Here is a 19,645-nt window from a genome sequence, read left to right on the forward strand (position 1 = left end):
TAAGCCGCTCCTCATAGGGCTTGTTCTCCAGAACCTTGATCATTTTAGTCGCCCTCCTCTGGACACATTCCAGCTTAGAGTCAATATCTCTCTTGAATTGTGGTGCCCAGAATTGGACACAATATTCCAGGTGTGGTCTAACCAAGGCGGAATAGAGCATGGGTAGCATTACTTCCCTCGATCTAGACCAGGGGTCCTCAAACTTTTTAAACGGGGGGCCGGATTACTGTCCCCCAGACCGTTGGAGGGCCGGACTATAGTTTTTTTAAAAAAACAATGACCAAATTCCTATGCACACCGCACATGTCCTATTTTGCTACTGTTATGAATCGTAATGTAAATATCTGATATGCAGGATGTATTTTTATTGTTACAATCTGAACATAAAGCATAGTTTTAGCATTTCTGAAGATAAAATAGTTCCAATTAAAATGAGGAAAACATTCTATTTTCTGTCCTTTTGAAAGTGGTTTTTGGAATATGTAAGCATGAGTCCCCTTTCAGGGGGAGAAGGGCAGGGTATAAATATAGGAAATAAATCTATATAAATAAACATGTAATGTTTGTTTGTGGGATTAACAGAACTCAAAAACCACTGGACACCTAACAGTGTATGTCCTTCACTCAAAAAAAATTGATTTTGTCATTTGGGAGTTGTAGTTGCTGGGATTTATAGTTTACCTATAATCAAAGAACATTCTGAACCCCATCAACGATCGAATTGAACCAAACTTGACTCAGAGTTCTCCGATGACCAAAAGAAAATACTGGAAAGGTTTGGTGGGCAGTGTCCTTTGGTTTTAGAGTTGTAGTTCTCCTACGTCCAGAGATCATTGTGGACTCAAACAATGATGGATCTGGATCAAACTTGGCACTGATACTCAATATGCCCAAATGTGAACACTGGTGGTGTTTGGGGGTTGTATTTGCTGGGATTTATAGTTTACTTATAATCAAAGAACATTCTGAACCCCATCAACGATGGAATTGAACCAAACTTGACTCAGAGTTCTCCCATGACCAAAAGAAAATACTGGAAAGGTTTGGTGGGCAGTGTCCTTTGGTTTTAGAGTTGTAGTTCTCCTACGTCCAGAGATCATTGTGGACTCAAACAATGATGGATCTGGATCAAACTTGGCACCGATACTCAATATGCCCAAATGTGAACACTGGTGGTGTTTGGGGGTTGCGTTTGCTGGGATTTATAGTTCACCTGCAATCAAAGAGCATTCTAAGCTCCACCAATGATGGAATTGAACCAGTCTTGGTACACAAAGCTCACATGAACAATAGAAAATACTGGAAGGTGAGGAAGGTCTCTCTCCAGAAGGGCCCCACGGCGTCCTGGCTGCTGCCCTCCCTCCTTGCGCCCACAGCAAGTGAGGGAGTGAGTGCGCGCGGGACCTCTGGGAGGGGAGGGGGGAAACTGTGGAGTGGGGTGGCACTCCCCTCCCCATCTTCTCTCTCTCTCTCTCTCTCTCTCTCTCTTTTACCCTCTTTCTCTTCCTTCCCTGGCCCGTTTCCCTCCTGACTGACAGCCAGGAAGAGAAAGAGGGTAAGAGAGAGAGAGAGAGAAGAACTCCACTTTTTTCTGCCAAAGTGGAGTATCTTGACAAATGCAAGATACTCCACTTTGGCAGAAAAAACGAAATGCAAAGATACAGAATGGGGGACGATGAGGCCTGGCTCGAGAGCAGTACGTGTGAAAAAGATCTTGGAGTCCTCGTGGACAACAAGTTAAACATGAGCCAACAATGTGATGTGGCGTCAAAAAAAGCCAATGGGATTTTGGCCTGCATCAATAGGAGCATAGTGTCTAGATCTAAGGAAGTAATGCTACCCCTCTATTCTGCTTTGGTTAGACCACATCTGGAATATTGTGTCCAATTCTGGGCACCACAATTCAAGAGAGATATTGACAAGCTGGAATGTGTCCAGAGGAGGGCGACTAAGATTATCGAGGGTCTGGAGAACAAACCCTATGAGGAGCGGCTTAGGGAACTGGGCATGTTTAGCCTGAAGAAGAGAAGGCTGAGAGGAGATATGATAGCCATGTATAAATATGTGAGAGGAAGCCACAGGGAGGAGGGAGCAAGCTTGTTTTCTGCTTCCCTGGAGACTAGGACCGGAACAATGGCTTCAAACTACAAGAGAGGAGATTCCATCTGAACATGAGGAAGAACTTCCTGACTGTGAGAGCCGTTCAGCAGTGGAACTCTCTGCCCCGGAGTGTGGTGGAGGCTCCTTCTTTGGAAGCTTTTAAGCAGAGGCTGGATGGCCATCTGTCAGGGGTGATTTGAATGCAATATTCCTGCTTCTTGGCAGAATGGGGTTGGACTGGATGGCCCAGGAGGTCTCTTCCAACTCTTTGATTCTATGATTCTATGAGAGAGAGGGAGAGAAGAAGGGGAGGGGAGGAAACTTCTGGCTTCCGCAGCCTGGGTCTTGTCTGTGCCGCCGCCGCCGCCGCGCGGGCCTCCTCCTCCCCCTCCCTTCCTACCCCCTCCCTCTCACGCTGTGTGCGCCTGGCTCCCCACCTTCCTCGCCTTCGGCTCTTCCGCAGGAGAGGAGAGAGTGTTTCTCCCTCCACAGGCTTCTCCGGAGGGAGAAGCCTGTGGAGGGAGAAGCGCAGCAGAGCGGATGCCATTGCTCTGCAACAGAAGATTGCTGACGGCGAGGAAGGTGTCCGTGAATGGTGGTTTCGTTCGTTAATTTCGTAATTCGTTAATAATTCGTTATTTTTTGGGTAAACGAAGCGATAACAAACCATCCAGGAGCAACTAAAAAACGAAACGAATTTTTAAAGCTATTTCGTAATTGTTTTGTTATTGTTTTGTTATTATTTCCGTATGTGTCTGGTGCAAGTTTTATAGTTGTTTCCCTCCCCTCTCCCTGGTTGCAAGCGGTCGGCATTTACCCCACTTCCGGGTCCCTGGCCTCTGCTTAAGTGGATCAAATTCTCCTCTCCTCCTGTCGTCACCTCACCTCGTTCCTCACTCTGGCCTGCGTGTGCATTGGGCAAAGAGACACAGCAGTGCAGCACTCAGAGACCTGCCTGTTGCCTGCCTAACCTCTTTCCTTCTCCAGGTTAAACTATTATATTAATTATACTTATTATTATTATTATTACTATTATTATTAAGAATGGATGGCCATCTTTCAGTAGTGCTTTGACTGTGCCTTACATGCAGGAAGGCAGAAAGTGGTTTGTTATTATTATTATTATTATTATTATTATTATTATTGAGAAGAAGCATTGTCAAACCAGAATAGAGATCTCACCCACCCTCCTCTCTCTCTCCTTCCCCCCCTTTCCTTCTCCAGGTTAAAACTATTATATTAATTATATTTATTATTATTATTATTATTATTATTATTATTATTATTATTATTAAGAATGGATGGCCATCTTTCAGTACTGCTTTCACTGTCCCTTACATTCACGAAGGCAGAAAGTGGTTTGTTTCACCCCTCCTCTCTCTCTCTTTCCCCCCTCTTTCCTTCTCCGAGGTTAAAACTATTATTTAAAACTATTATTTTCACGTCGCGCAACCGCGTCTGCCATTTTAACGAATTGATTCGTTAATATTAACGAAATTTCGTAAATACCGAACTTTTTTAAGGGAAAATTTTGTAATTATTTTAAATATCGAAACAAAAAAACCCCCCAAATACAAATCGATTTTAGAAACAAATTTTTCCGTTGTTACCCAGGCCTAGTGAATGGTGGCGGCGGCGCTGGGTGGGCGTGGCCAAGCGATGCTTGCTTCCCACCCGGCGCCTCCTCCAACATTCGCAGACCCCTTCCTCGCCATCAGGGATCTTCTGTTGCAGAGCAATGGGGTCTGCTCTGCCGCTCCGGAGGGAGGGAGAGAGAAACGCCGCTGACGCAAGTGGCGAGGGGCTTTGTGCGCGGCCAGGACAGGCCGCGCGGGCCGGAGAAAGGCCCTTGGCGGGCCGCATGTTTGGGGACCCCTGATCTAGACACTAGGTTCCTATTGATGCAGGCCAAAATCCCATTGGCTTTTTTGGCCACCACATCACATTGTTGGCTCATGTTTAACTTGTTGTCCACGAGGACTCCAAGATCTTTTTCACACGTACTGCTCTCGAGCCAGGCGTCACCCATTCTGTATCTTTGCATTTCGTTTTTTCTGCCAAAGTGGAGTATCTTCCATTTGTCACTGTTGAACTTCACTTTGTTAGTTTTTGCCCATCATTTCTCTAATCTGTCAAGATTGTTTTGAATCCTGCTCCTGTCCTCTGGAGTCTTGGCTCTCCCTCCCAATTTGGTGTCATCTGCAAACTTAATGATCATGCCTTCTAACTCTTCATCTAAGTCATTAATAAAGATGTTGAACAGGACCGGGCCCAGGACGGAACCCTGCTGATGGCACTCTGCTCGTCACCTCTTTCCAGGATGAAGAGGAAGCCTTGGGGAGAATCATCCTCTGGTCTCGTCCATTTAACCAATTACAGATCCACCTCACCTAGAAATTCCTAGGAAGGATCCTGTATGAAAAGCATTTGTTTCTCTAGCTTTCCTTGAGCTGCTGAAAACCTTCCCCTGGACAAAGTTCAACAGTGACAAATGCAAGATACTCCACTTTGGCAGAAAAAAATGAAATGCAAAGATACAGAATGGGGGACGCCTGGCTCAAGAGCAGTACGTGTGAAAAAGATCTTGGAGTCCTCGTGGACAACAAGTTAAACATGAGCCAGGAATGTGATGTGGCAGCAAAAAACGCCAATGGGATTTTGGCCTGCATCAATAGGAGCATAGTGTCTAGATCTAGGGAAGTCATGCTACCCCTCTATTCTGCTTTGGTTAGACCACACCTGGAATATTGTGTCCAATTCTGGGCACCACAATTCAAGAGAGAGATTGACAAGCTGGAATGTGTCCAGAGGAGGGCGACTAAAATGATCAAAGGTCTGGAGAACAAGCCCTATGAGGAGCGGCTTGGGGAGCTGGGCATGTTTAGCCTGTAGAAGAGAAGGCTGAGAGGAGATATGATAGCCATGTATAAATATGTGAGAGGAAGCCACAGGGAGGAGGGAGCAAGCTTGTTTTCTGCTTCCTTGGAGACTAGGACGCAATGGAGCAATGGCTTCAAACTACAAGAGAGGAGATTCCATCTGAACATGATGAAGAACTTCCTGACTGTGAGAGCCGTTCAGCAGTGGAACTCTCTGCCCCGGAGTGTGGTGGAGGCTCCTTCTTTGGAAGCTTTTAAACAGAGGCTGGATGGCCATCTGTCAGGGGTGATTTGAATGCAATATTCCTGCTTCTTGGTAGAATGGGGTTGGACTGGATGGCCCATGAGGTCTCTTCCAACTCTTTGATTCTATGATTCTATGGCACTGCGCTTGTCACCTCTTTCCAGGATGAAGAGGAAGCATTGGGGAGAATCATCCTCTGGTCTCGTCCATTTAACCAATTACAGATCCACCTCACCTAGAAATTCCTAGGAAGGATTCTGTATGAAAAGCATTTGTTTCTCTAGCTTTCCTTGAGCTGCTGAAAACCTTCCCCTGGAGAAAGGACAAGGAAGGAAAAGGAGAAGTAGGCACGGAGGTTGGGGAGGGGGGAGCATTGTGGATAAAGCTGTGTTTGTCTTTGTATCCAAAGGAGTGAATAGCCCAAAGGGGACATCAGAGACTCATTTTGTGAATATCCCAATAAGCTTCAATGTGATTTTGAATTAGTTTGGTGAGAAGGCAGGATCATGGTTGGCTGTATGATTTCTTTTGCGGGGAAAACTAGGAAATTTGGTGGCAGCAGGCATCTAATATGGGATGCTCAGGAATCATAGAATCAAAGAGTTGGAAGAGACCTCATGGGCCATCCAGTCCAACCCCATTCTGCCAAGAAACAGGAATATTGCATTCAAATCACCCCTGACAGATGGCCATCCAGCCTCTGCTTAAAAGCTTCCAAAGAAGGAGCCTCCACCACACTCCGGGGCAGAGAGTTCCACTGCTGAACGGCTCTCACAGTCAGGAAGTTCTTCCTAATATTCAGATGGAATCTCCTCTCTTGTAGTTTGAAGCCATTGCTCCTCGTCCTAGTCTCCAAGGAAGCAGAAAACAAGCTTGCTCCCTCCTCCCTGTGGCTTCCTCTCACATATTTATACATGTGACCTGGTACCCATTGTGGGATGAGAGGCAGCCCAGTAATCTTTGTGTCCCTCAGCATTTAGCACATCCAGGTAATTCAGGGAATCCCATTATCCAATGATTGACGTTCTTTAATATTGGAAAGAACCATTCATTTCTGCCTTTCAGCCTGCTGTCTATTCCTTTAACTAAATTTGTGTTTAAAACCAATGAAATCAATGTGATGCTCATATATTAGAAGGAGTTCCCCTTTCTTCTTTCTTTCATTCATCATTTTCTTTCTCCCTTCCTCTCTCCCTTCTTCCTTTCTGCTTCTTTTTTTCTTTCTGGATCATTTCCCTTCTTTTTAAAGAATCAGTGGGTTTCCTTTGCTGGTATTGGGGAACACATCTGAGGCCCTGATATCTGTATTTCTTGGTATTTCCATGTTCAACATGACCCATCAAGGGAAGGGGGGAATCTCAGAGGTAAATAAGGTTCCTGGCTTTCATCATTGATCTTTTGCTTCTTTCTTGACCAGGGAAATGAGGATTCTGTGAAGCCACCTCTTGGGTGCAGTAAGGAAACCAATAATATAGGAAGAAGAAATCCTCTCAAGGAGATGATCTTGCTGAATTCTTGACCTCACAGATAAGAAAGGAAGAGCAAAGTATATGCGTTTTTCAAAGTAATTCTACAGCCATATCATTGTTGACATGAAGGAGAATGCATCTAAATGCCTGGTGTGTGGAAAGAGTTTTACTCGGAGGAATGCTCTGCAGCAACATGAAAGGACGCACACTGGGGAGAAACCCCATGAATGCCTGGAGTGTGGACAGAGATTTTCTCATAGTTCAAGTCTATATAGACATCAAAGGACTCACAGTGGAGAGAAACCCTATGAATGCTTGGAGCGTGGACAGAATTTCATTGATAAATCAAGTCTAGGTTCCCATCAAAGGATGCACACTGGGGAGAAACCCTACAAATGCCTGGAGTGTGGACAGAGCTTCTCTCGGAGTGAACATCTATATTCACATCAAAGGACTCACACTGGGGAGAAACCCTATACATGCATGGAGTGTGGAAAGAACTTCACTCATAGTTCAAGTTTACGCTCACATCAAAGGACTCACACTGGGGAGAAACCCTATACATGCCTGGAATGTGGAAAGACCTTTGCTCAGAATTCACATCTACATTCACATCAAAGGACTCACACTGGGGAGAAACCCTATAAATGCCTGGAGTGTGGACGGAGCTTCACTTGCAATTCCAGTCTACGTTTGCATCAAAGGACTCACACTGGGGAGAAACCCTTTAAATGCCTGGAGTGTGGACAGAGCTTCACTCATAGTTCAAGTTTACGTTCACATCAAAGGATTCACATTGGGGAGAACCCCTATACATGCCTGGAATGTGGAAAGACCTTTGCTCACAGTTCACATCTACATTCACATGAAAGGACTCACACTGGGGAAAAACCTTATGCATGCTTGGATTGCGGACAGAGCTTCACATACAATACAAGTCTACGTTTGCATCAAAGGACTCACACTGGGGAGAAACCCTATACATGCCTGGAATGTGGAAAGACCTTTGCTCAGAGTTCACATCTACATTCGCATCAAAGGACTCACACTGGGGAGAAACCCTATAAATGCCTGGAGTGTGGACAGAGCTTCACTCATAGTTCAAGTCTACGTTCACATCAAAGGACTCACACTGGGGAAAAACCTTATGCATGCTTGGATTGTGGACAGAGCTTCACTCATAGTTCAAGTCTACGTTCACATCAAAGGACTCACACTGGGGAGAAACCCTATAAATGCCTGGAGTGTGGACAGAGCTTCACTCATAGTTCAAGTCTACGTTCACATCAAAGGACTCACACTGGGGAAAAACCTTATGCATGCTTGGATTGCGGACAGAGCTTCACATACAATAGAAGTCTATGTTTGCATCAAACGACTCACACTGGGGAGAAACCCTATAAATGCCTGGAGTGTGGACAGAGCTTCACTCATAGTTCAAGTCTACGTTCACATCAAAGGACTCACACTGGGGAAAAACCTTATGCATGCTTGGATTGCGGACAGAGCTTCACTCGTAGTTCAAGTCTACGTTCACATCAAAGGACTCACACTGGGGAAAAACCTTATGCATGCTTGGATTGCGGACAGAGCTTCACATACAATAGAAGTCTACGTTTGCATCAAAGGACTCACACTGGGGAGAAACCCTATAAATGCCTGGAGTGTGGACAGAGCTTCACTCGTAGTTCAAGTCTACGTTCACATCAAAGGACTCACACTGGGGAAAAACCCTATAAATGCCTGGAGTGTGGACAGAGCTTCACTCGTAGTACAAGTCTACGTTCACATCAAAGGACTCACACTGGGGAAAAACCTTATGCATGCTTGGATTAAGGACAGAGTTTCACATACAATAGAAGTCTACGTTTGCATCAAAGGACTCACACTGGGGAGAAACACTATACATGCCTGGAATGTGGAAAGACCTTTGCTCAGAGTTCACATCTACGTTCACCTCAAAGGACTCACACTGGGGAAAAACCTTATGCATGCTTGGATTGTGGACAGAGATTTTCTTATAGTTCAAGTCTACATAAACATAAAAAAACTCACACTTATAGGAAACCCTATAGTAAGGTAAAGGTTTTCCCCTGACATTAAGACCAGTGGTGTCCGACTCTGGGGGTTTGTGCTCATCTCCATTTCTAAGCCAAAAAGCCAACGTTGTCCATAGGTACCTCCACAATCATGTGACCGGCATGGCTAAATGGAGCACCATTACCTTTTCGCCAGATCTACTCACATTTGCATGTTTTCGAACTGCTAGGTTGGCAGCAGCTGGGGCTAACAGCAGGAACTCACGCCGCTCCCCGGGTTTGAACTGGTGATCTTTCGGTCAACAAGTTCAGCAGCTCAGTGCTTTAACCTACTGCATCACCACGGACTCCTGAGAAACCTTATACATGCCTCAAATGTGTAGAGATCTTCCTTGAGAGTGGAAGTCTATGTTCGCATCAAAGGACTCACACTGGGGAGAAACTCTATACATGCCTGGAGTGTGGAAAAAGCTTCAATTGTATTTCAGGTCTACGTTCACATCCAAGGACTCACACTGGAGAGAGACCGCATAATGCTTGGAGTGTGGACAGAGCTTCACTGAGAGTAGTAGTCTACATTCACATCAAAGGACTGACACTGGGGAGAAATCCTAGAAATGCATGAAGTGTGGGAAAAGGTTCTCTGAGAGTTCAAAAATACATAGACATAGAATTCACATTGGAAAGAACCGTGATATTTGACCCCAGAAAGACTGACACAGAACTTTCCAGACTTTTCATGTTGCTGACACTTTTTAGACATGCATCCTTTCATGACATGGTAATACAGTTTAACTACCAGCCAGAGGTTAAACCAACTCCTCATAAGATTTTAAATATATATTGGGGGGGGGGGGGGATTTAGGGTTAGGGTTAGGGGAAGAGATTCATTTCAAATAATCTTTACTGTAAAAACAATGCTTTTGTAATTTTCTCTATACAGTAATTGATCCATGTGCTTCATCACAAACATCATTATCAACAGATTTTATTTTCATAAATAGAGACGTATGCATTTTGTGGTAATTATTGTGCGAAGAACAAAAATTATAACAGAACACTAATAAAGTATATCCTGCCTGGGAGTCTGGAGTCTCCTCTGGAGGGCTTTGAGCTTGATGGCTATCTGTTGGGAAGGGTTTGACTGTGCTTCCTGCCTGGCTGAAGGGGGTTGGACTGCATGCTCTTTGGGGATCTCTTCCAGTGGAGGTGGAGGGGGAACTATTTTTTATGCGATATGTCTGTGCACTACAACTGACACATATTATGCTTGCCATAGATGCAGGCGAAACGTCAGGAGAAATGCCTCTAGAACAGTGTTTCTCAACCTGGGGGTTGGGATCCCTGGGGGGGTCACGAGGGGGTGTCAGAGGGGTCACCAAAGACTATCAGAAAACACAGTATATTCTGTTGGTCATAGGGGTTCTGTGTGGGAAGTTTGGCCGAATTGTATCATTGGTGGGCTTCAGAATGCTCTTTGATTGCAGGTGAACTATAAATTCCAGCAACGACAACTCCCAAATGTCAAGGTCTATTTTCCCTAAACTCCACCAGTGTTTACATTTGGGAATATTGATTATTCATGCCACGTTTAGTCCAGATACATCATTGTTTGAGTTCACAGTGCTCTCTGCATGTAGGTAAACTATAGCTTCCAAACTACAGCCCTTCCACTATTTTCTGTTGGTCATGAGAGTTATGTGTGCCAAGTCTGGTTCAATTGCATCGTTGGTGGAGTTCAGAGTGCTCTTTTAATTTAAATGAACCATAAATCCCAGCAACTACAACTCCCAAATGACAAAATCAATCCCCGCCCCAAACCCCATCGGTATTCAAATTTGGGCGTATTGGGTATTTGTGCCAGACTTGGTCCAGTGAATGAAAATACATTCTACATATCAGATATTTACATTATGATTCATAACATTAGCAAAATTACAATTATGAAGTCGCAACAAAAATAATGTTGTGGTTGGGGGTCACCACAACATGAGGAACTGCATTAAGGGGTCGCGGCATTAGGAAGGTTGAGAAACATTTCTCTAGAACATGGCCCTATAGCCCGAAAAAACCCACAAGAACATAGTGATTCCAGCCATGAAAGCCTTCGACAATAAACTGACACATAGTTTGGAAAACTCCGATCTAATACATGCAAAGGCAATGCTTGTTAATGCTGAAAAATGAGAGCACATTGTTGAGATCTTTCATAGAATCATAGAATCAAAGAGTTGGAAGAGACCTCATGGGCCATCCAGTCCAACCCCATTCTGCCAAGAAGCAGGAATATTGCATTCAAATCACCCCTGACAGATGGCCATCCAGCCTCTGCTTAAAAGCTTCCAAAGAAGGAGCCTCCACCACACTCCGGGGCAGAGAGTTCCACTGCTGAACGGCTCTCACAGTCAGGAAGTTCTTCCTCATGTTCAGATGGAATCTCCACTCTTGTAGTTTGAAGCCATTGCTCCATTGCGTCCTAGTCTCCAAGGAAGCAGAAAACAAGCTTGCTCCCTCCTCCCTGTGGCTTCCTCTCACATATTTATACATGGCTATCATATCTCCTCTCAGCCTTCTCTTCTTCAGGCTAAACATGCCCAGTTCCCTAAGCCGCTCCTCATAGGGCTTGTTCTCCAGACCCTTGATCATTTTAGTCGCCCTCCTCTGGACACATTCCAGCTTGTCAATATCTCTCTTGAATTGTGGTGCCCAGAATTGGACACAATATTCCAGGTGTGGTCTAACCAAAGCAGAATAGAGCATGGGGAGCATTACTTCCCTAGATCTAGACACTAGGCTCCTGTTGATGCAGGTCGAAATCCCACTGGCTTTTTTTGCCGCCGCATCATATTCCTGGCTCATGTTTAACTTCTTGTCCACGAGGACTCCAAGATCTTTTTCACACGTACTGCTCTCGAGCCAGGCATTGTCCCCCATTCTGTATCTTTGCATTTCATTTTTTCTCATATTGTGGTGCTTTTGCAGAAAGGCCCGGAAATATTGGACTCAAATGAATATGATAATGAATGAAAATAAATAATGTTAGATTTACAATGAGACCAGAATTTTGTTTCATAGGAATGCTGTACAGTCATCTAGAAACAAAATTTGGAAGATGGCTAGAGTATATGATAACTTCAGCAAGCATTTATCCTCAGAGATGGGAGGAAATCATTATCCCACACCAGAAGAATGACTGATGAAAATCCATGTTGAGTCAGAGATGGAAAAATTGACTTGGCTAATTTCAGAAATCTTTGAGCAACTTCTAAAAAGACTTGGGACTTTTAAAATCATTTTTTCACAACAAGAACATCAGCAGGGGCAAATGTTGGTTGTTGAATTTATGAATTAGAAAAATGTTTTCAAAAGCAGAAGGGTACCTACATAGGATTATCTAAGGGGAGTAGAATAATAATAAGGGAGATAATCACCTTGGTGTGCAGTTCTTGAATTAGACCCAGATCTGCTTCTTTGTTTGTTTGCTAGTATACACAACTTTAAAATTTCATTATAAATAGCAGTTCCTAATAGGTTCTGTCGTAAAAAATCACCAATAATGAAATAATAATGAAATTTTAAAAGTTTTGTTAGAGTTCTGAAATTTTCACCACCAGAACTTTAGCAACACTGTAGAAGCAAAGCACCAGCGCCCCCTAGTTTTCACAACCAGAACTTTAGTTTTGTAAGTACTTTAGAACCATTTAGAACCATGGATTGCACATGTCTAGTAGATAGATCTGGAACAAACTTCACACATAGACACATCATGAGCAATCAATCTAAATAAAAATGTAATGTTCGTTTGTGGGATTAACATAACTCAAAAACCATTGGGCGAATTGAGACCAAATTTAGACACAATACACCTATCAGGCCAATGAGTGACAATTACTCATAAAAATCCTGAAAAACACAGCAGAAAGGTCTTAAAAAGCCACCCCCCAAAATACATTACAGAAAACCACTTATATACAGACAAACACACATATATACACACATATATGCATATACGCACACAAAACACATATACAGAAGGAAGGAAGGAGAGAACGAAGGGTAGAGAGGGAAGGAGAGAAAGAAGTAAAGAAAGAAGAAGGAAAGGAGAGAGGGAAGGAAAGAAAGAAGGGTAGAGAAGGAAGGAGAGAAGGAACAAAAGAGAGAAAGAGGGAAGGAAGGAAAGAGACAAGGAAGGATGGAACCAAAGAGCAAAGGAAGCAAGAAGAGAAACAGGTAGAGAAGGAGGAAAGAAGAAAGGAAAGAAAAAGAGGGAAGGAAGGGGAGAAAGGAAGGAAAGAAAGAGGGAGGGAAGGTTGGCCACAGCAATGCATGGCGGTTACAGCTAGTCTTAAATACTAGCAGAATTTGGATGTTGAGAGTTGTAGTTCACCCTCCATCAAAGATAACTCTGAATCTACTTCACGATTGATCTGGACCAAACTTCCAACTCAACAAAGACAGGCTGAGATGGGCCAGGAATTCCTCTGCTGTCTCTTGGCCTCCGTTGCGCTGCGACAGGCCTGGACTGTGAGGCCAGAAGGCATCCAAGGAAGGAAGGAAATGTTTTAGCCCAGCTGCCTGCTTGATCCCTTTTTACGCAAACACCACACAGATCAACAATAGTCATAAGCTTATGAAGAAAAGAATATATAAAAGAAACCAGTTTCAAAATAGTGCAGGTAATTTTCTAAGAGTCATTTCAAAATGAACAAACTAAGCATTCACTAAAGTAAAATTTGCAATCACGTCTGGTGGGGACGAGAGACAGGGCTTTCTCGGTGGTGGCCCCTCGGCTGTGGAACTCTCTCCCGATGGAGATCAGATCTGCCCCTTCCCTCCTGACCTTCAGAAAGCTAGTGAAATCCTGGCTCTGGGACATAGCATTCCCAGAATAATTGGTTGAGTCCAGCAATAACCTAATAACTACTGACCACATTGGCGGATTGAGTTGAACTTGATTCTATCTTGGCGATTTGGCTTACATGTATTTATTCTGTTTGCATTTTAACTTATGATTTTATGATGTTTTTAGTTGTATTTGTGCATTGAATTTCTGTTGTTAGCCGGTCTGAATCCCTCTACAGAGGTAGAGAAGATTGGGATATAAAAGTTTTAAATAATAATAATAATAAATAAATAAAATCAAAGGCCAGGTTGTCAGCGCAGTTTCAGGGTTACATGCAGAAGCTAGATTTTCATAACAAAAAGCAAGGACCAACTCTGAACATGAATCCCAAAATCACGGTAGAACAAAAAACTGTAATCTCAGGGTTATTGCAATTAGAATAATAGAATTGGAAGAGACCACATGGGTCATCTACTTCAACCCCCTGCCATGCAGGAAACGTACAATCAAAGCACCCCTGACAGATGGCCATCCAGCCTCTGTTTAAACGTTTCCAAGGAAGGCACTTCCACCAGACTCCAAAGGAGCTCTTACAATCTGGAAGTTCTTATGTTCAAGTGGAATCTCCTTTTCTGTCATTTGAACCCATGGCTCCTTTGAGTCCTAATCTCCAGGGCAGCAGAAAACAAGCCTGTTCCCTCTTCCTTTTGGCACCCTTTCACATATTTATACATGGCGCTCATGTCTTTGGAGAGGCTGCAGTCAACTTCCCGTCCAGTTTTAAGCATGAACTTCAAACTCTAGCCTTGTGTTTTTATCTCTGTGCATTTTAATATGTATTTTCTAGAACCACAAGGAGACGCGAATAAGAAATAATATTACTATTATACTAAGCATCCCCTGCCACGCATTCCTGTGGCCCAGTCTGTGTATATGTATTTTGTGTTTATATATATTTGTGTATATATGTGTTTTCATGTATATATAAAATTTTGCACATGTGTTGTAATGTATTTTTTGTTTTTTGGCTTTTTAAGTCCCTCCCACTGTGTTTTTCAGTGTTTTTATGAGTCCTGGTCACTTGTTGGCCTGATAGGTGTATTGTTTCCAAATTTGGTGTCAATTCGCCCAGTGGTTTTTGAGTTATGTTAATCCCACAAACTAGCATTGCATTTTTATTTATATAGATTGGCAAAGACTTTCATGGCTCGAATCGTTGGAGTGTTGTGTGGTTTCCAGGCTGTATGCCCAATGTGTTCTAGCAGCGTTTTCTCCTTTTTCCATTTCTGTTTCGCTTGCCTGTGTGGCTGGCCTCTTCAGAGGATCTGATGGTGGTCAAGCAAGTGGGGTGTATATAGACCTGTGGAATAATGTCCAGGGTGGGAGGAAAGAACCCTAGTCTGTTAAACTAGTGTAAAGGATGAAGTTAGCATGCTCTGAAGTAGCCTGGCCTTTGGGATGCTGTGAGTTTTCTGGGCTGTTCCAGCAACATTCCCTCCTGATGTTTCACCCACGTCTATGGCAGACATCCTCCAACATTGCGAGGTCTGTGGGAAACTAAGCAAGTGGGGTTTATATTTCTGTGGAATGTATTGTCGAAGGCTTTCATGGCCGGAATCACTGGGTTGTTGTAGGTTTTTTCGGGCTATATGGCCATGTTCTAGAGCAGTGGTTCTCAACCTTCCTAATGCCGCGACCCCTTAATACAGTTCCTTATGTTGTGGTGACCCCCAATCATAAAATTATATATGTTCTTACATCATAATTGTAATCTTGCTCCAATTAAGAATAATAATATAAATATCTGATCTGCAGGATGTAATCTTACTCCAATTAAGAATAATAATATAAATATCTGATATGCAGGATGTAGTTTCATTCACTGGAGCAAATTCAGCACAAATATCCAATATACTCAAATTTGGATACCGATGAGGTGGGGAGGGATTGATTTTGTCAACTGGGAGTTGTAGTTGATTTTGTCACCTGGGATGGCCTCTGGGGTCTCTTTTAACTCTCAGATGTATAGTTCACCTATAATCAAAGAGCATTCTGAACTCCACCAATGATGGAATTGAAGCAAACTTGGCACACAGAGTTCCCAGGACCAACAGAAAATACTGGAAGGGTTTGGTGGGCATTGACCCTGGGTTTTGGAGTTGTAGTTCACTTACATCCAGAGAGCACTGTGGACTCAAACAATGATGGATCTGGACCAAACTTGGCACAAATACACAATATGCCCAAATGTTAACACTGAGTGGAGTTTGGGGGAAAATAGATCTTTACATTTGGGAGTTGTAGTTGCTGAGATGTATAGTTCACCTACAGTCAAAGAGCATTCTGAACCCCACCAATGATAGAATTGGGCCAAACTTTCCACACAGAACCCCTATGACCAACAGAATATACTGTGTTTTCTGATGGTCTCTGGCGACCCCTCTGACATCCCCTCGCGACCCCCCCAGGGGTCCCGACCCCCAGGTTGAGAAACACTGTTCTAGAGGCATTCTCTCCTGACGTTTTGCCTGCATCTATGGCAAGCATCCTCAGAGGTAGAGAAGGTCTGTGGAATGTCCATGGTGGGACAAATAACACTTGTTTGTTTGAGGCAAGTGTGAATGGTGATTGTTAGAGTGGTCCAGCATCCAGGTTGGTTCATCAAGTGCTCTGTTATGGTTGACTTCTCTGGTTGAATTAGTCTGCAGTGCCTTTCATGTTCCTTGATTTGTGTTTGGGCAATGCTACGTTTTGTGGTCCCTATGTAGACTTGTTCACAGCTTAATGGTATGCGGTAGACTCCTGCAGAGGTGAGAGGATCCCTCTTGTCCTTTGCTGAATGTAGCATTTGTTGGATTTTTTTAGTGGGTCTGGAATTTTGGTGGCAGCAGGTGTCTAATTTCGGACGCCAAGAAAGCAGACCCGGGACCCATTGTGGCATCCCAGGCATCCCAGTAATCTTTATATCCCTTAGCATTTTGCACATTCTAGTAATTCAGGGAATCCCATTCTAGTAATTCAGGGAATCCCATTATCTGGTGATTGATGCCCTTCAATTTTGGAAAGAACCGTTTCCTTCTGCCTGCCTATCTTTTGTTCCTTTAGCCTTATTTATTTATTTATTTACTTACTTACTTACTTACTTACAGTATTTATATTCTGCCCTTCTCACCCTGCAGGGGACTCAGGGCATATTACAATGTACATATAATGGCAAACATTCAATGCCATAGACTCACACATATATAGACAGACACACTGGCTATTTAACATTCCAGCTTTTTCATGAGGTTATTCTGGCCACCAGGGGAGCTGTCGCTTCACCGTTCGTTTGTGACACTGATGAAGTACTTCCTCATTCTTTGCATGCTTGCTGGAGATTTTTATGGCATCGTAAATTAGCCTCCCCGCATAAGTGGTAACCAAATTTCCTACTTGGCAGATGCAACTGACTTTTGGGCTGCAAAGGTCGACAACAGGCTACACAATTTCGTTAGTGATTTTAATGCAGCTGACTCCTGGCCTCGTAAATCAGTTAAAATAGCCTCCCCACATAAGCAGTACCTAAATTTCCTACTTGGCAGATGCAACTGACTTTCGGGCTGCAAAGGTCGCCAACAGGCTACACAATTTCGGTCAGTAGTGATTTTAATGCAGCTGACTCCCAGCCAGCTGCGCCACACTCCCGGTGCATATTTGTTTTCAACCCAATGAAGTCAATGTGATGCACCACTATTAGAAGGCGTTCCCCTTTCCTCCTTGTAGCATTCATTCTCTTTTTACTCCCTCCTTTCTTTTTTCTTTCTGGATTAATTCCTTTCTTGTTAAAGAATCCATTATTACCTTTGCTGGCATCTGTGTATGCGTTTGTATTTTCATTTTCAATATGAGCCATAAAAGGGGGGATCTCTTGGAGGTAAGGAATTGAGACTCGTGCGCCAACTGCGACCTTACCTCGTAAAGGCGGATCTGGCCAGGGTGGTCCACGCCTTGGTCACCTCTAGATTGGACTACTGTAATGCGCTCTACGTGGGGCTGCCCTTGAAAATGGCTCGGAAATTTCAGCTAGTCCAGCGGGCGGCGGCCAGGATATTAACTGGTGCTCCGTACAGAGAAAGGTCAACCCTCCTGTACAAGGAGCTCCATTGGCTGCCGTTCATATTCCGGTCCCAATTCAAGGTGCAGGTACTTACCTACAAAGCCCGAAACGGTTTGGGACCTGCCTACCTGCGTGACCGCATCTCCGTTTACGAACCCGCACGTTCCCTCCAATCATCTGGAGAGGCCCTGCTCACGATCCCACCTGCGTCGCAGGCGCACTTGGTGGGGACGAGGGACAGGGCCTTCTCTGTGGAGTGCTTCTGGTGTTGCTGCAAGAAGGTCCTCCATTGTGCATGTGGCAGGGCTCAGGGTGCATTGCAGCAGGTGGTCAGTGGTTTGCTCCTCTCCACACTCGCATGACGAGGATTCCACTTTGTAGCCCCATTTCTGAAGGTTGGCTCTGGATCTCGTGGTGCCAGAGCGCAGTCTGTTCAGTGCCTTCCAGGTCGCCCAGTCCTCTGTGTGCCCAGGAGGGAGTCTCTCGTTTGGTATCAGCCATTGGTTGAGGTTCTGGGTTTGAGCCTGCCACTTTTGGACTCTTGCTTGCTGAGGTGTTCCAGCGAGTGTCTCTGTAGATCTTAGAAAACTATTTCTAGATTTAAGTCGTTGACGTGCTGGCTGATACCCAAACAGGGGATATAGGGGATATTTTGCGGGGTATAAATAAAGTTAATAAAATAAATAAATAATAATAAATAAATAAGGAAGATTTCTGGCTTTCATTATTGATCTCTTGCTTCTTTCTTGACCAGGGAAATGAGGATTCTATGGAGCCACCTCTTGGGAGCCGTAAGGAAGCCAATAATATAATAAGAAGAAATCCTTTCAAGATTATGATCTTGCTGAATTCTTGACCTCACTTACAGATAAGAAGAAAAAGAATAAGTCAATTATCTGTATTGTCATTCAATACGCAAACCATTGTTGACATGAAGGAGAAAGCATCTCAATGCCTGGAGTGTGGAGAGAATTTTACTCAGAGTGCGAATCCATGTTCACATCAAAAGACTGACATTGGGGCGAAACCCTATACATGCCTGGAGTGTGGAAAAAGCTTTACTCAGAGTGCAAATCTACATAGACATCAAAGGACTCACACTGGGGAGAAACCCTATACCTGCTTAGAATGTGGACAGAGCTTCCCTTGTAGTTCAAATTTACATTCACATCAAAGGATTCATACTGGGGAGAAACCCTTCATGTGCCTTGAATGTGGACAGAGCTTCAACCGGAGTGCAAATCTACGTAGACATCAAAGGACTCACACTGGTGAAAAACCCTATACATGTCTGGAATGTGGAGAGAGCTTCACTGAGAGTGGAAATCTACGTTCGCACCAAAGGACTCACACTGGGGAGAAACCCTACACATGCCAGGAATGTGGACAGAGCTTCACTAATCATTCGAGTCTTCGTTCGCATCAACGGACCCACACTGGGGAGAAACCCTATACATGCCTGGAGTGTGGAAAGACCTTCGCTCAGAGTTCACATCTACGTTCACATCGAAGGACCCACACTGGAGAGAAACCCTATACATGCCTGGAGTGTGGAAAGACCTTCGCTCAGAGTTCAGGTCTAAATATACATCAAAGGACTCACACTGGGGAGAAACCCTATACATGCCTGGAGTGTGGAAAGAACTTTACTAAGAGTGCAGATCTACATAGACACGAAAGGACTCACACTGGGGAGAAACCCTATACATGCCTAGAATGCGGACAGAGCTTCCATTGTACTTCAAGTCTACATTCACATCAAAGGACTCACACTGGGGAGAAACCTTATATGTGCTTTAAATGTGGACAGACCTTCACTAGGAGTTCAAGTCTACATAGACATCTAAAGGCTCACTCGGGTGAGAGACCCTATTCATGCCTGGAGTGTGGACAGAGCTTCACTGAGAGAGGAAACCTACATTCGCATGAAAGGACACACACTGGGGAGAAACCCTATACATGCCTGGAGTGT

The 19,645-nt window shown here is 44.0% G+C and overlaps 2 protein-coding genes across 3 annotated transcripts in view; both read left to right on the forward strand.

Moving 5' to 3' along the window:
- Positions 1 to 8,621, forward strand: part of LOC132761699 (zinc finger protein 420-like) — a 29,083-nt gene extending 20,462 nt beyond the window's left edge. Inside the window, exon 2 of the mRNA XM_067472424.1 lies at positions 6,641 to 8,621. Coding sequence (XP_067328525.1) covers positions 6,816 to 8,528 — 1,713 coding nt within the window. The 5' untranslated portion in view covers positions 6,641 to 6,815 and the 3' untranslated portion in view covers positions 8,529 to 8,621. The remainder of the gene's footprint in view (positions 1 to 6,640) is intronic.
- The window catches only part of LOC132761698 (zinc finger protein 135-like), a 40,567-nt gene that overhangs the window by 20,460 nt on the left and 462 nt on the right, over positions 1 to 19,645 (forward strand). Inside the window, exons 1-2 of one of the 2 annotated variants that reach the window (XM_060754767.2) lie at positions 9,429 to 9,512; positions 18,428 to 19,645. The exon at positions 18,428 to 19,645 is cut by the window's right edge and continues 462 nt beyond it. In XM_060754767.2, the coding sequence (XP_060610750.2) occupies positions 18,605 to 19,645 (1,041 nt within the window). In that variant the 5' untranslated portion in view covers positions 9,429 to 9,512; positions 18,428 to 18,604. Of the gene's footprint in view, positions 1 to 9,428; positions 9,513 to 18,427 lie in introns of those variants that run through there. The other variant, XM_067472642.1, reaches the window with a different exon arrangement.

Source organism: Anolis sagrei, chromosome 1 (assembly GCF_037176765.1).
Source record: "Anolis sagrei isolate rAnoSag1 chromosome 1, rAnoSag1.mat, whole genome shotgun sequence".
NCBI lineage: Eukaryota > Metazoa > Chordata > Lepidosauria > Squamata > Dactyloidae > Anolis > Anolis sagrei.